The sequence below is a fragment of the Poecilia formosa genome, unplaced genomic scaffold (assembly GCF_000485575.1).
Source record: "Poecilia formosa unplaced genomic scaffold, Poecilia_formosa-5.1.2 Scaffold136, whole genome shotgun sequence".
Taxonomy (NCBI): Eukaryota; Metazoa; Chordata; class Actinopteri; order Cyprinodontiformes; family Poeciliidae; genus Poecilia; species Poecilia formosa.
Window position 1 is genome coordinate 1,086,295 of NW_006800075.1, and position 14,102 is coordinate 1,100,396.

Below are 14,102 nucleotides of genomic sequence, written 5' to 3' on the forward strand. Positions count from 1 at the left end.
TTTCAGTGAGTCAAGAAGTGAAAAAAGGGCTTATTTCTGATAACTTTGAAGATTTTGATTTACAGCTACTAAAAATGTTAAGTTTAACTTCTCAATGGTGAATATTAATACAAAATATTATTGTGTTAATGTAGAAATTGGAGTGACTGTCCACATGAGGAGTTAGCTTGGCTGTTCTATGCAACCATATCAATGGAAAGTTGAATTGAAGAAAAAAGTATGGTGGGAAAACCACAGCTTTGATGGGCCTGTGAAGCAAAGCCCATTCAATAAGTTGTGGGAGATTCACAAGATGTGTTCTGCACCTGGAGTCTGTGCATCAACAGGCATCACACACATATGCACTCTGAGTTCAGAACATGCGAAGTTCAGAGAAGCAGCAAAAACCTCAACAGCTCCTTAACAGACTCTACAGGCCTCAGTTACTACATAAAACATGACGACGGTTTAAAAAGTTACATCTGAATAACCAAAACCTCTAGAACAATGTAGAGACAAGAGAAAAGTAGAGATGTCTGATCATTATGAAGATTTAAAAAAGCAACATATCTGCAGAAACACCTCATGCCAGCTATGAAGCACAGTGATGGAGATGCAATGATTTGGGCTCGTCTCCTTGCAGTAATTGAGTCAAACATGAACTCTTCTGTTCTAGAAAAATCCAAGACCATCTGTCAGACAAATAAAGCTTGAACTGGAATTGGAAATTGTCATTTTAAAGACAAATTTCTTTACAATAACTTAAGAAACTAATGAAGTAAGTTTGCATTTCATCTGGAATTCAAGATCTCAGAGTCTGCAGGAAGAGCGGAGAGACAATAAAATCCACATTGCTTCAAGTCCACTAATGGTCATTTGTTGGTGTTGGTCCATTGTGTTTTATCCTAATTTAACAACTATTTTTTCTCCCCTTAAACTGATCTCCAACTCAACACCTAAACATGATCTCCTACTGTGAGAAAACTGATAACTATGGATTAGTGTGAAGAATACCTCCAGTAATAGAATTTAATGGAGGAAATGAAAAGAAAATGCAAATGAAGTGCATGTTATGTAACACACAGCCGTCAGGAGAGAAGAGGAAAACAAAGGAATTATGAAACTAATTATAAAAACTCATCATCTTTTTAATTTGCCCATTAGATTAATTCGTCCATGCACTAATTTTATCTAATAAACGTTAACAGTGAGTATTTAAAGGGACAAAAGCATATTTGCATGGCAATGTTTTACACCGTACGCCTGTTAATGTTGTTGCCTATATTTAGTCTGGTTTTACTTCCTTATAAAAGAAAGCTATCATACAATAAGAAAAACTAATGACAATCTATTTTACGCAAAATTATCAGAACATATCAATGATCCTTTAATCCTTCTAATGAAATTTCAAATGTGCAAAAACACACAACAGATTCAACATTATTTAACAAAAATATGTTAAAAACTAAGTTGCATCAAGTGTAAATGAATCACAACACATCTGGAACAACGCAATTGTTCAGACAAAACCAAAGAAGAGACATTGGCCTTAATGGACAGAATGGAAAAAAACATCAACATAAACAAGTCAAATCACACAGGAAGCACGGTGGTGGCGGTGTGATTATTTGGGTTTCTTTAATGATTTAGATCAGTGTTTCTCAAACTTTTTCAGGCTGGGGACCACTTAACCCTTTTAACAAACACAGACCACAACATCTTAATATATAAAACCTAAAATGAAAACATTAGTGTCTCAAGTCACTTATTGTTGTCTTTGATGCTGTTTTTCAATGTGACTGGCGTGTTTTTGGTTATTTACGGATTCTGAAAGTGTGGATTCTAAGCTTTCCTAAGCTTTCAAACACATGGAAATAAAAAAAGAAGCTGTTAAGTGTTGTGTGCATTAATAACATTTTAGGAATATCTATAATTTAGAAGCATAAAAGAAAAGTAGACTTTAGCTGCTTTGGCAGAAACGAAAAATCCTCTTCTGCACTATTAAATCTAAAAATTATCCACCTATTTCTATCATTTGTGTATATTTATTGTATTTAAATAATTTATCTGAATCATTTTTAATTGAATAAAAATAACAATATCTGCCGGCGTGCGAGTAGAGCACCATAAGCAAGCAAAGTTATAAAAAAACAAAACAAAGAACAGTTCTCGTTAATTGAGACTGAAATCCCTACCTTTCACGGCACAGTGCCGTTCAAAAGAATCGAATCATGTGAACGACACATCAAAACTCTCAGGAAGTATGACTTCACTTTTCCCTGTTGTTTTCTTTCCACCGGTATCTTCGGTTTTTCTTTTGAGTGACCCGTCTTTAAGTCGCTTATTCGTTTTAAACACAATTCTTTAGTAAGCTAGCTATAGTGTCGCACTTTGAGCTGACGTCACGGCAAATCAACGGTCGTTTACATGCAGTACCTAGCGGGCCACTAAGGGGCGCCCAAGCACCATCTCCTCTATCTGTACACCGATACAAGCTGTTTCCTGTATGATAACTCCATTAGTATGTCATGTTTTCGATGCTAAATATGGTTCTACAAGCTACGATACATGTTTCGTTAAAAATTAACAAGTGTGCAGTTCAGAATATATTGATCACCTAAGGTAAATAAAAAAGCTAAAGCAACACACAAGAAGATCTGTTGTGCAAACAACTAATGTTGAATAAAACTAAGAGTTTTATTCTATTATAAGAAATAAAAAATACCTCAATTACAAATAACAGTTTTGGATCAAGTCTGCTGATCAGAAATGACTCTCTTCAAGTTGTAGCACTTAGATTTTAAGAGCCACTTCAGCTTTATTAATATTGTCTGGCTTTAACATTCAAGATCCACACTTTTACTGATCTCACCACTGTGGTTATAAAACCTCTGTTTGCTTCCAGAAAGCTCTCATGCTTTAAAATGAGATGATTCTGGCTTTAAAAATGTCTGATTCGTGTCACGCAAAGCACTGATCTGATATGTGCAGCCATTCCTGCTCAGAGTACAGCTCTGATTACCAAAAGTAAACACTTCATTTCCAAATACACACTTTTAAATGCCGTGTTTATCATCGCTAAGCCACCTGCAGTGTAAATAAAATGTCCTCGCAAGTAATCTTAGGCCATTTCCACGCATGATTCTCCACGTACCTGATGACTGACAGATGTTGGGCTAATTAATATCCTCTAATTATTGTGATACGGTGGCATATTGATTAAAAGTTAATTAATTTTGTTTTAAATTTTTTTACTTTTTTAATGATAAGAGTAAGTGGGAAGGCCAAAACAGATGTTATGTTAATGTGTGATAACAAAAATATTTACTACACTCATGCATTTCAAAGCTGAAGTTCACTGTTTCCCTTCTCACTGAAGTTTACATAACATCTTAGTGCATGTATGTGTAAAGTGTTTATGGTCTCACAGGGCAGTTGCGGAGGTCTCCCATGTTGCTGGCGTTGCGGAGCAGCTCTCCAAACATGTCAGGTGTTGGTTTCTCTCTGCACTCCAGCATCCTCACTGCCTGGTTACTGCAGCATTTGACGCACAGGAGAGAAAAGAAAAAAGGAAAAGATCACACACACTTTGCTGCTGAAAGCGTAAAACCAACATTGTTGAACCCATATGTGAAATTTAATATTTCTGCTTTTGTTTATTTGCAACAATATCACTTGCAAGTTAGTTTTCTCTTACTTCAAGTGTGCTGAGATATTTAGATTAGAAACAAGATCAAAAATACTTGGTAAGATTTTGGTTTTTGCAGAGAAAATAACAAAAATACATTCCAAGAGAATAAATAAATACATTCTTAGATAAAGACCAGAGTCTTAAAACATTTTCAATTTTCTGTTTAACCAGCCCCGGTTGGTGACCCAAAGTCGGGAATTCCAATTTTGGATCTTCTGCTGGTCAGTGAATGCACCACACTGATAACAATATTCTTTGCTGTGCAGGCGCTTATGAGGAAGTGAGATTTATCAGAGAGATGTAAGATGCTTAAAGGGAAGACATTTAGGCAGTAAGAGAGCAAGACTTTCAGCAGATAACAGGAAAATAGCACTAAAACTAGTGATTTTCAATTTCCACATCTAAAGTTTGACCTCGTATAAAATCTCACTTTATTTCAAAGTTACTTTTTAAAATACTTTAACTGAGAAGAACTAACAGAGCTTAAACATAAGAAATCTGACAGTTCGTATCTGTTTTCAAGTCGTCTGATTATAAACTCATACATACATAATTTATCTCTGTGAATGTGAAGCTACAGGTTTGACTCAGGTTTCACCAACTCAAATATAACACCTTTTTAAGACTGCTGTGTTGTGTAATACTACTCCACGCCATTAGGTGGAGCCACTGACAAGAATAAATGAGAAATGGTAGGAAGAGTAAGAATGTGTCTTGTTTTTCAAACCATTACAAAGACCATTATGAATTAAATTTAAAATATGAATTACGAAAGAAATTTACAAAAGGAAATTTAATATTTTGTGTAGCAGTAGTGCTCAGTTTTGTTTTGATTTTTTCCCCACAGAATAAATTTAGTCTGGGTTGGCAACAGAAGTAAGACAGTGGCAAAGATGATATACGCAAAAAGCTAGCTAGCTAGCAAGGGATTGTTAGCAGCTAGTAAGCGGTAGCCTCCATAGACATAATGGTAGCCTCAACCGGTTTGAGTCACCGAACATAATGAAGCCGTCTGAGTGTGACACAAACGTAAGACTTTTCTGTCAGAAAAACAAGAAAAATGAACTACAGAGAATATTTTAGATTAAATAGTCCTGCCACTAAAAAATTTAAGACCTGCGATTAATGTATTTAATGTAATTAATTTAAGGCTTTTTAAAACTGCCCTGCAGGCTCTGGTCCACATCTCATCTTAGAGCTTCGTAAGTATCATAATGATAATACGAATGTAAAAACCATCTTAATCTCTCGTTCCTTCTTATCCCTTCCACTGCTGAATTAAACCTTTTGACTGCTCTCTTTTGGGGGAAGCAGGAAAATGCAACGCCACAGCCAAGAAGATGTTCTTATTTCTGTTTACTTATGTCTGAGCCCTGCTTGAACCACATATCTTCCTCTCTATTTTTGTCACCCTTGGATTATCTTACTTATGCTGACTTTTTTGCTTTCTAGGCCGTAAACAGCAGGCCTCGTTGAGGTTAAAAATAGCCTGGCGGTGTTAACAGGCACAAACACAGGGGAGGCTGCTCCGTTGTGCTTGAACTACCTGTTTATTTGTATTTTCACCCAGCATTCCTACTTCGATTATTTACCAAAGGGATACGTATGGATGTTTTGTTTCATTTTCTCATTTGGTGGTTCTGCTCCGCTCTTTTACTTATAGATTTTTGTTACTCCCTGGGTGCAACTGATTGATTGCTCCCAAGTTTCTTATTTCATTAACTTGGAGCGTGGGAGATTTTTAATGTAACACACGCACTTGACTGTGTGAGGATTTGCCTGGACGTTCCTTCATTCACATTTGGGATTCGTTTGCACACGCTCACCTGCTCCTGGATATGCATGAGCACGTGCATGATGTATGCGCATACATGTTCATGTGTGATTTCGCTCAGCGTTCGGCCGGGGCCCATGCAGAGAAGTGAAGAACGTCCTGTACCTTCTTTTACTGCTGTGATTAAGCCTCAGCTTGCTTCCAGGTTTACTGCATCGTGTGTATTCACCCGCATGTGTGCGTGTGTGTGTGTGTTAATGTGGACTTACCAGAGGGACGTGGTGGAGATGTAATGAACCATCTGAATGAAGGGCAGGGGGTCCGAAGAGGCTCCACAGCTGCTGCACACACACTGTAAGAAGAAACACATCCTGGGATTCATTACAGGACATCGTTTTCTCTGATAATTATTTTCTCGTTAGGGGCCATCAAATGTTAAATCACATAATGATTTAGGGTTTCTTTTTTTTCCACCAAGCATGTTCTGGATCTAAACAAGGGCCAGAGCTTGCTGTGCAGAGCCGTTTCTGTTTAATCGGATGAAGAAACGATTCAAGCCAACAAAGTCCAGATTCCCATCTTGGCACCAAATCTTTGCTGTGGTAAGGAAATTGGAAGACCGGATTTGCACGTGTAAGTCGGACCCATGGAGGTGCAGAAGCATTAATTTCCCACAAAAAATATTTAAAAGAGCCCAAACAACAACAACAACAACAACAAAAAAGCTAGTTTAAATGTGAAATTTTTGACAAAAAAGTTGAAAACAAAAAACGTACTTGAATTATTTTTTAAAGATGTCATAAATCAGCCGAGGCAACTGGCTGAAAGTCTTTATTAAAGAATTTATACGCCATAAGCCTTTTTCAGATTTTGCCCAAAGCTCATACTTCTGTGTATTTTATTAGGTGGATGGATGTTTTAGATCAGGGGTGTCAAACTCATTTTCATTTTGAGGAATATCAAAATCTGTATGTTCTCAAAGGGCCAGTTGTGCCAGAATACATTGATAAAACGTATTAAACTATTAAAATCTCAAACAATAGCTGTTCCTATTTTGTGATTGTTTTAGTGGTTTTTTGCTGTCAAACTTGCAGATTTTGTGGTGGCAGTTTAGAAATGTTTGTTAGGAATTTTTACAATATTTGCGGTAGTATATAATGTTAAATGTGACTTTTATCACTTGCTGTGTCAATTACGGACTATGACTTGACATCAAGTAGAGCTGAGGCAGCAGTCACTTAAACTCAATGTTTTTGACCAATTTAGAGAAAATTTGCAGTAAAATCAGAAAAAAAGTGGAAATTTGTTGATTTTGTTTGCATTTTTGTGAAAAACTGGGAGAAGTTATTGATGTAATTCGGAGTCTAAAGGACCATTTAAAAAGCTGCGGCGGGCCAGATTTGGCCCCCGGACCTGGAGTTTGACACATGTGTTTTAGACAATCAGATATTGAATAATCTCTTGAAATACACATGTTTTTCCATAATTCTAATGTTAAAATCAAATTCCAGACTTACCTGAAGTCAGTTTTTCATAAAACCTTTTGCTGCAGAGACAGTGAGAGTCTTTGGAAGTATCTACCAGCTTTAGGTATCTAGAAACACTGTTCACAATTCTTTATTGTATATTTTATAGTTTTTCTCTGTGCTACTGCACTTCATTACTCGCACCATAATTTATGGACTAAGTTTTGATTACTTAAGCTGTTCGTGCCGACAGCCCCACTGGAAATATGCTTAAAGTGAAAAAGAGTTATTTTTTAAATCGTGATACCAAACGTGACTCCTTGTTAAGATGAATGCATTCAATTACAGTTTTCCTTCCCTAGAGGTTTAAATGTCCAGTGTTTCTCATTTTAACTGAGTAAAGTCACAATTTGATGCTATTCTTAGACACAGGAGATTTGATAATACATATTAAATCAGTCGAGGGGAAAATGATGATGAGTTATTAAATATTTGAACAAATATATGGGTCGGGTTGGTGGTAGGATTGTCTAGAGAACAAAATATTAGCTTTGGGTTTTCATATGACCAATGGCTTCTTTTTTAATCACTTACCTGTTCAAACAAAGTCATGGCAAACTTCTGGTGTGGTATGCAGTGTTTGGCCGTGCAGATGTCCTCCCTGCTCTCCGCGCTGATGTGGAAGTGGATACGCATCAGCAGATTCTCCTGAGAAGCAAAGTTTATACATGTGAGCCGTGTGGTTTTAAGAGTGCTACATGTTGTGTGTTTGTGTGTGTGTGTGTGTGTGTGTGCGTGTGTGTGTTTTTGATTGCTCCTCTCTGCTGGTGCTCTTGTTAATCTGACCGTGGGAGCAGCATCTATATTTCATAAGAAGCCGACGGATTCCCTGACTGAACACATTTACTACCAATCGATCAGACAGCACCTCTCAGAAGCACACATAAAATACACACACATGCACGTAGACACAACACACACACACACGCACACACGGAGGGCAAAGAGTGGAGAAAACAACAGATTCCCTGGAAGAAACCAGGAGCACAGAGGAAGTTTAAAGATGTTACAGCTATAAAAATAACATTTTGATCTGCATAATGTTAGAACAGCTCCACACAGACCTAAAAGTATAAAGACTTATCTATAAATTATTATTTTTTACTAAGATTTACAGCTTAATATACTCAAGAAACAACAACGAACAACATTTTATTGACTTCCATAGAAATGTCCTTACTCTGTATACTGAAAATATTCAGAGTACTTCACTTTTCCCACATTGGAAATTGTATTAAATGAATCTCTTTCCTCAAAAAAAAAGGTTTTTGAGTGTAAAATCATTTATAATCCCAATACACTCATCATAGGGCACATCATAACTGATATACATGTGACAGGACTTCATGTTTATCAAAATGCACTTCATTATTTTGCGTTTGGACCTGAGTACAAAGGGTTTTCAATGTACATGCTAAGATAAAAAATAAAAAACAAAACATAGGGGCATTGAGGATGTTTCTTTTCCTTTAATTAGTGTGTTGGTTATGAAAATGCACATATATATATTTTAAATGAATTAACGAAAAGCAACTGTGAATGTATGTGAAGCCACGTTGCTGCTGCAGACTCACAAAACACTCGGCAGCGTCGTCCATAATGCCCAGCTGAAACCTCTGCTCGTCTTGGAAAGTCTTGGCCAGCGCGCTCCGCAGTGCGTCTGACGGCAGAACGCGCTCGCTGCTGAACTGGAACTGAGCAAAGATACTCTGCAAATGCACACAAATATAAAAAATCCATTAATTTTTCATCCGCTGCAGCAAATATAAACTATTTCGCACTGTAACGCTGCTCCTGAAACACCTCTGCATTGTTGGAGGTAGAACAAAAACAACGAAAAAACTGTCAGTGCATCTTCCTGGATCACCAAGTTCTTCTAAATGACCCATAAAAAAGAAGCAGGAAAACTTGTGAACCTATCAAGAGCTAAAGTGCTGCACAAAACTCTCTGACAGGGATAAAACAAATGGCTCTACCGAGGCCTCAATATCACAACATGTAAATAATAAATGGCGCTTTTCTCAAACAAAATAAAGCAGCTCAAAGAGAGCTTTGTAGCAGTGAAATGGAAACCAAACCAGAGGGCTAACAGAGAAAGCTAGGCCACTGAAGTATGTTTTGAGGGCAGCATCCGATGTGAAGGACATCATGGAGAGACCCGGCAGTCTGCAGCCTCTCAGGTCTAATGGAGGAAACAATCCTGATCTTACAAACCAGCCCATAAAGATATATGCTTCTTTTTGCAAGCTTCACTGATTAGTTAGAGAATATTAAAAATACTGATGAAGTACACCTGACATTCTCTTCCTTAAAGTCTTACCGCATTTTTTTTTCTATAATCTATGCAGATTCAAATATTTTGAACATTGTAAGGTGTCTACAAAATATTTTCAAGACTAACAAAGTTGGAGGAGTTACATTATACCAGGATTTACTGGTCTGAAAACCAAATCAGACTGAGAATAATTGGTTTAAACTGTGAAATTGTAAAAAATTTCTGATTTTGACTGGACTAAACTCAACTAACTAAACAGAGCATAATTTAACTAAACTTAACTCACTTAAATCAAGTGAACTGAATAAACTGAACTTGATTTAAATGAACTAAATTGAATCAAATTCAGTAAATAAGATTCAATTGAATTGAAATCAGCTGGACTAAACTAGATTGAACTGAATGCATTTCTATTTGATTTTAACTGTATTTAAGATATCTCAAATTGTGATAATGGTGCTGACAGTGCAGTGTTGCTAATAAAAAGAAAAAGAGAAATTACGTTTCTGAACTCAGGTACCAGCAACGAGTGAATTTTGACTTCAGCTGGTTGGAGGCTGCAGCACCAAAACACGGAGAGATAAAAGCGTAATCAACTTTCTCCATTTTGCCGATGGATAAAAATGACCTACTTTTTAGTTAGGAAGAGATTTATGCTGGGGGAAAAAATGCACTCATTTAATATATGTTGTTGTTTTTTTTTCTTCTTTTTTTAGAAAGCCTGGGACAGAAATAAACCTAATTTGGCTTGACGTATCCGAACAGCGGTTGGTGCTCTGCTGGTTTTCAGTCGCAGTGGTGGATTCAGTTGCTGATGAGACAGCTGGACTGAAAAGCAGCAGGTCTCCTCTGTGTCCTGAGGACTTTTAAAAACACTATATCAGGAGAAAAATATTCACACACAGTCACAGTTCGTCAGCATCTGTTTCTGTCCACAGTGGGTCCATTTTAGTTCATCAAACAGAGGTAAAAGAAAATCAAGCTGAAGCAACAAAACTGAACTACATTTCCTTAAAATGTGACTTTACATTGAAATGTTTGTTTTTCTTTCAAATCTTCTATTCATTAAATAAAGATTTACAGTATATTGCTTATCAAACTGAAGTTTTAAGCCAGTCTTTATGATTTGTTTGTAATTTTTTTGTTCCTAGGTAACAATCACATCACTACTTTCACTCCTGGATTCAAAATAAATTTCATTTCAAAATTAAAGTCTGGAGGAAGAGAATCCAAGTTGTTTGAGATCCAGTGTTTAGTCTGCACCTTTAGATGATTTTGGGAGCCATCGTGCCTTCTGCTGTGCTTAATCAACTCCAGAGTCAGAGCTGACATCTACAAGGTCTTTCTGGAGTACTTCATGCTTCCTTTTGCTGACAAACTTTATGAAAATGCGGCTAAAGATACAAAAACTTATGCTAATGACTGTCGCATCAATGTCCCTGATTGACCAGCAAAATGGCCTGATCTGAACTCCATGAACTACTGAGACGAATCTAGTTAATTAAATGATAATTGTATCTACATGACATCTCGAGAGAAGGGTGTCTTTGCAGCCTTAAAACTTCTTAAATCATGCATCTAAAATTAATATCTTAAAATAAGTTTTAAAAATGTAAGTTAGCCTTTAATATGTTAGTTACAGATCTTTAATTTTGTCTTGATAGAACAATTTAATTACCTTTTTTTTTCCTTGCAGAACTTTTCTCTCAGGCAAAACTTTGGTCACACTCACCGCTAACATTCCCTCGCTAGCTAGCTTGTTTTTTATTTTGCGTCTGTCAAGTGCGAATTTATCGCCAGTTGGCAGGACAAAGTTTGTACATGTCTGTGGAAGTAAAGGTCTTAAATTTCATTCGAATTTATCTTAAGTTTTCAATTTGTGTTGGTGAAACCTGCAGAAACCCTGCTAAAATATGTCCATGTTGAAATGTTTAGTAATGTGTTTTGGCTTTAATCGCTATTTTTAAGTGGGGAAATTGTGAAAAAAAAATCATGATATGTTAATTCTGGCATAACTAATCCCCTAATGGTTTATGTCCTTTATTATAAGTTCAGTAGATCTGATTTCAGGTGGCATTCTGGAAGCAGTTCGCCAAAATGGCTGCGATGATAATGGTGTGAAAATGTTCTCAAACAATAGGCTTCATCAGAGTGAGTGCAAGTCGAGTGTTGGCAACGGCAAAGGTAATGCAGTCGTGCTGCTGACGGAGAGGAGTGTGTATGTGTGTGAACGAGAGAGAGAGAGAGAGGAAAAAGGGAAAGTGTGAGCAATATTGTGTGTATGTGTGCGATATGGTGTCTGTGCTGACTGCAGCATTGCGCCAAGGAGAATGGAGGGGGAATAGACCCTACAGAGAGAGGGAGGGATGGAGGGAGGAGTGCAGGGAGAGAGGGGGCGGAGTGAGTGAGTTAGAGATGTGTGTTTAAGTGTGTGCGCACATGTCAGCGTGAGAAAACAGAAACAATCAGCACCCACTCCCATGTTCATTCATTTTCTCCCTTCTTTCCTCCAGTTTTCCATTCTTTCATTCCCTTTCCTCACTCTTTTTCCTGGTTATTGCAGTGTGTTCTCAGGTATCTGCATCCAAGTGTGCGTGTGTGTAAATGTGGAAGTGTTTTGCTGCTGAGAGAGATAAATTGTTGCAGTGATTTTCTTGAGGGATAGTTACCGCTGGCGTCCTCTGAACTTATCTCCACTACACGATGCAGCCTTTATCTGCTGCAAATCAACCTAAAGTAAAGTAAAACATAACCTTAATTTTTGTTGCTGCATCTTTAAAGAAGTTGTTTAAAAATTTAACACTCCATTGAAGCTAATTTGGTGGGTGTCTGCCTCGGTTATTCGGATGCTTTAATCAACTCCAAGCAGACTGTGGGGAGCAGGGTTGCAGCTGATAGCTGGCAGGACGGTTAATAAAACCTGACAGGAAAATACGGGACACCACCTTACATTTCTACCCCCACAGCTGACTGGCGCGGTGCGCGCTACAAATCCTGTACGTGTGCGGCGCAAGCGGGAGGATCCTGAGGTGCGTGGCTGGAGTGCAAAGTGAGATTTGTGAGCGTTTCTTATTTCAGTGTCCCAGCGTGGGATGTGCTGGCTCAGCGCTTTCAGCCGGGCCAATTAATTACAGCGAGGCGCTGGAGACGGAGCGGCGTGTGGAGCGCGCACATCAACACCGGGCCGCATCACACACTTCCAGGATGAGACACATGTATAATGGCGCTGATGCAACAAATGGCCGGAGCGGGGCTGCATTAAGCTTGGTCATTAGGAGGGAGGCAGGAGGTTACAGATCTTCATCTTCTGGACTGCTGGGATGCCAGACTACCAAAGGATTGTGCAAAACTTTTAAACCATTCTTTATAGTTTGCTCCCAAAGAGACGGATAATTTTGTGACAATCTTCCAGTACTGAAGTGCATTTATGTTCCAGCAATGGTGCATTTATATAAATATCAATTTAGCATGATAAATATGAATATGCAAGCTAAACAAAAGTACACCAATATCACACATAACTCAGTATAACTATTATTCAACTGTTTGTATTACAATCTAACCATTTATTTAGGTTCTGATCAACATTTGTGTGTAAAATGATCAAAGACAACAGAGGCCTAATCCACATGTAGCCTAATATTTGGGAAAACAAATATATTTTTATGCATTTTTTTCCTTTCATCCACACAAAAGCTCAGTTTTTACTACTAAAACCAATTATGAAAAATTCACACCAAAGTGGAGATTAGAGAAAACTCCATGTTTGTATGTGTTCATGGGAAAACAGATTTAAAGTGCCAACCATTACAGCCTGTGACATATAATGCACCAATATATCCACATAGTTACTTTAACTTAATTCCTAATCAACACTATCTTGTGTTTTAATGACTTTATAAGCTAATACGCTATTCAAAAGTAGTTCAACCTACATTTCTGTACACACAAATGACCCTCCTGGCGCCATGTTTAATTCCTAACAGGAAGTCGTTGTTTTGAAGCAGTCTCATAGATTTTAGCTTTGCGCTACACTGCCCCCTATGGGTTCACCATGTTCAAAACAACAATCAGGCCGATTAGCGTGGGTTCATGTAAAAATGTTTCTGAAACTGATCCCATGTGTACAATATTATTTCTTTAAACGATGTGACGAAGATAGTCGTTTTTATAAAGTCCTGACTGCAAAAACTTTCTAGTTTACTTTCTAGCTTAGTTTTTAGTTCACTTGAGCTAAAACAAAACTAACTTAAGGTAACTTTTCAAGAAGGAATATATGAGCTTGTTTTAAGTCAATAATGCATTAACATTCATTTAAAAAATGTACTAGTTCCACTGGCAGATTATTTTACCTATAACAAAACATTTCTCCCATGTTCAGCATGAGGAAAGAGTCTGATTGCATTCATTTCAATAAATATATTTTTCATAGATTATCGAAAAGGGTAAGAATGATTTTTGACAACACATAAAAGCAGACTTTTTTTTTGATTGATAACAATTTGAGAGACACTTGTCTCACTTTTTTTGATAAAAAAAATGGACTAAAGAAGGAGGTGATGAGATTCTAGTTCACATTTTGTGGTGCTTGATCTGTCAGTGAAGTTAAAAGAAAATATGGATTAAAATAAAAAAAAAACAACAAAAGAAGATAAAGAAATCTGATTATGAAACAGAACAGAAGCAGAACCAGACCTCCCTCATGATATTCATATCAAGTGTGATTTTTTTTTGCTCATATTTCAATGACTGTGAGCAAATTTCTGCCTGATGAGTCAGTTTTAAGACAGTGCAAGTTTATCAAATTCTCATGACTTGGATAACACCAAACCTCAGCTTCCGCCACAAGAAATGAAT

The 14,102-nt window shown here is 37.2% G+C and overlaps 1 protein-coding gene across 1 annotated transcript in view; it reads right to left on the reverse strand.

Moving 5' to 3' along the window:
• Positions 1-14,102, reverse strand: part of usp54b (ubiquitin specific peptidase 54b) — an 86,077-nt gene that overhangs the window by 47,744 nt on the left and 24,231 nt on the right. The window contains exons 4-7 of the mRNA XM_016676613.1: positions 8,545-8,679; positions 7,505-7,618; positions 5,714-5,796; positions 3,408-3,513 (exon numbers count right to left, since the gene is read on the reverse strand). Of these exons, the coding sequence (XP_016532099.1) occupies positions 3,408-3,513; positions 5,714-5,796; positions 7,505-7,618; positions 8,545-8,679 (438 nt within the window). The remainder of the gene's footprint in view (positions 1-3,407; positions 3,514-5,713; positions 5,797-7,504; positions 7,619-8,544; positions 8,680-14,102) is intronic.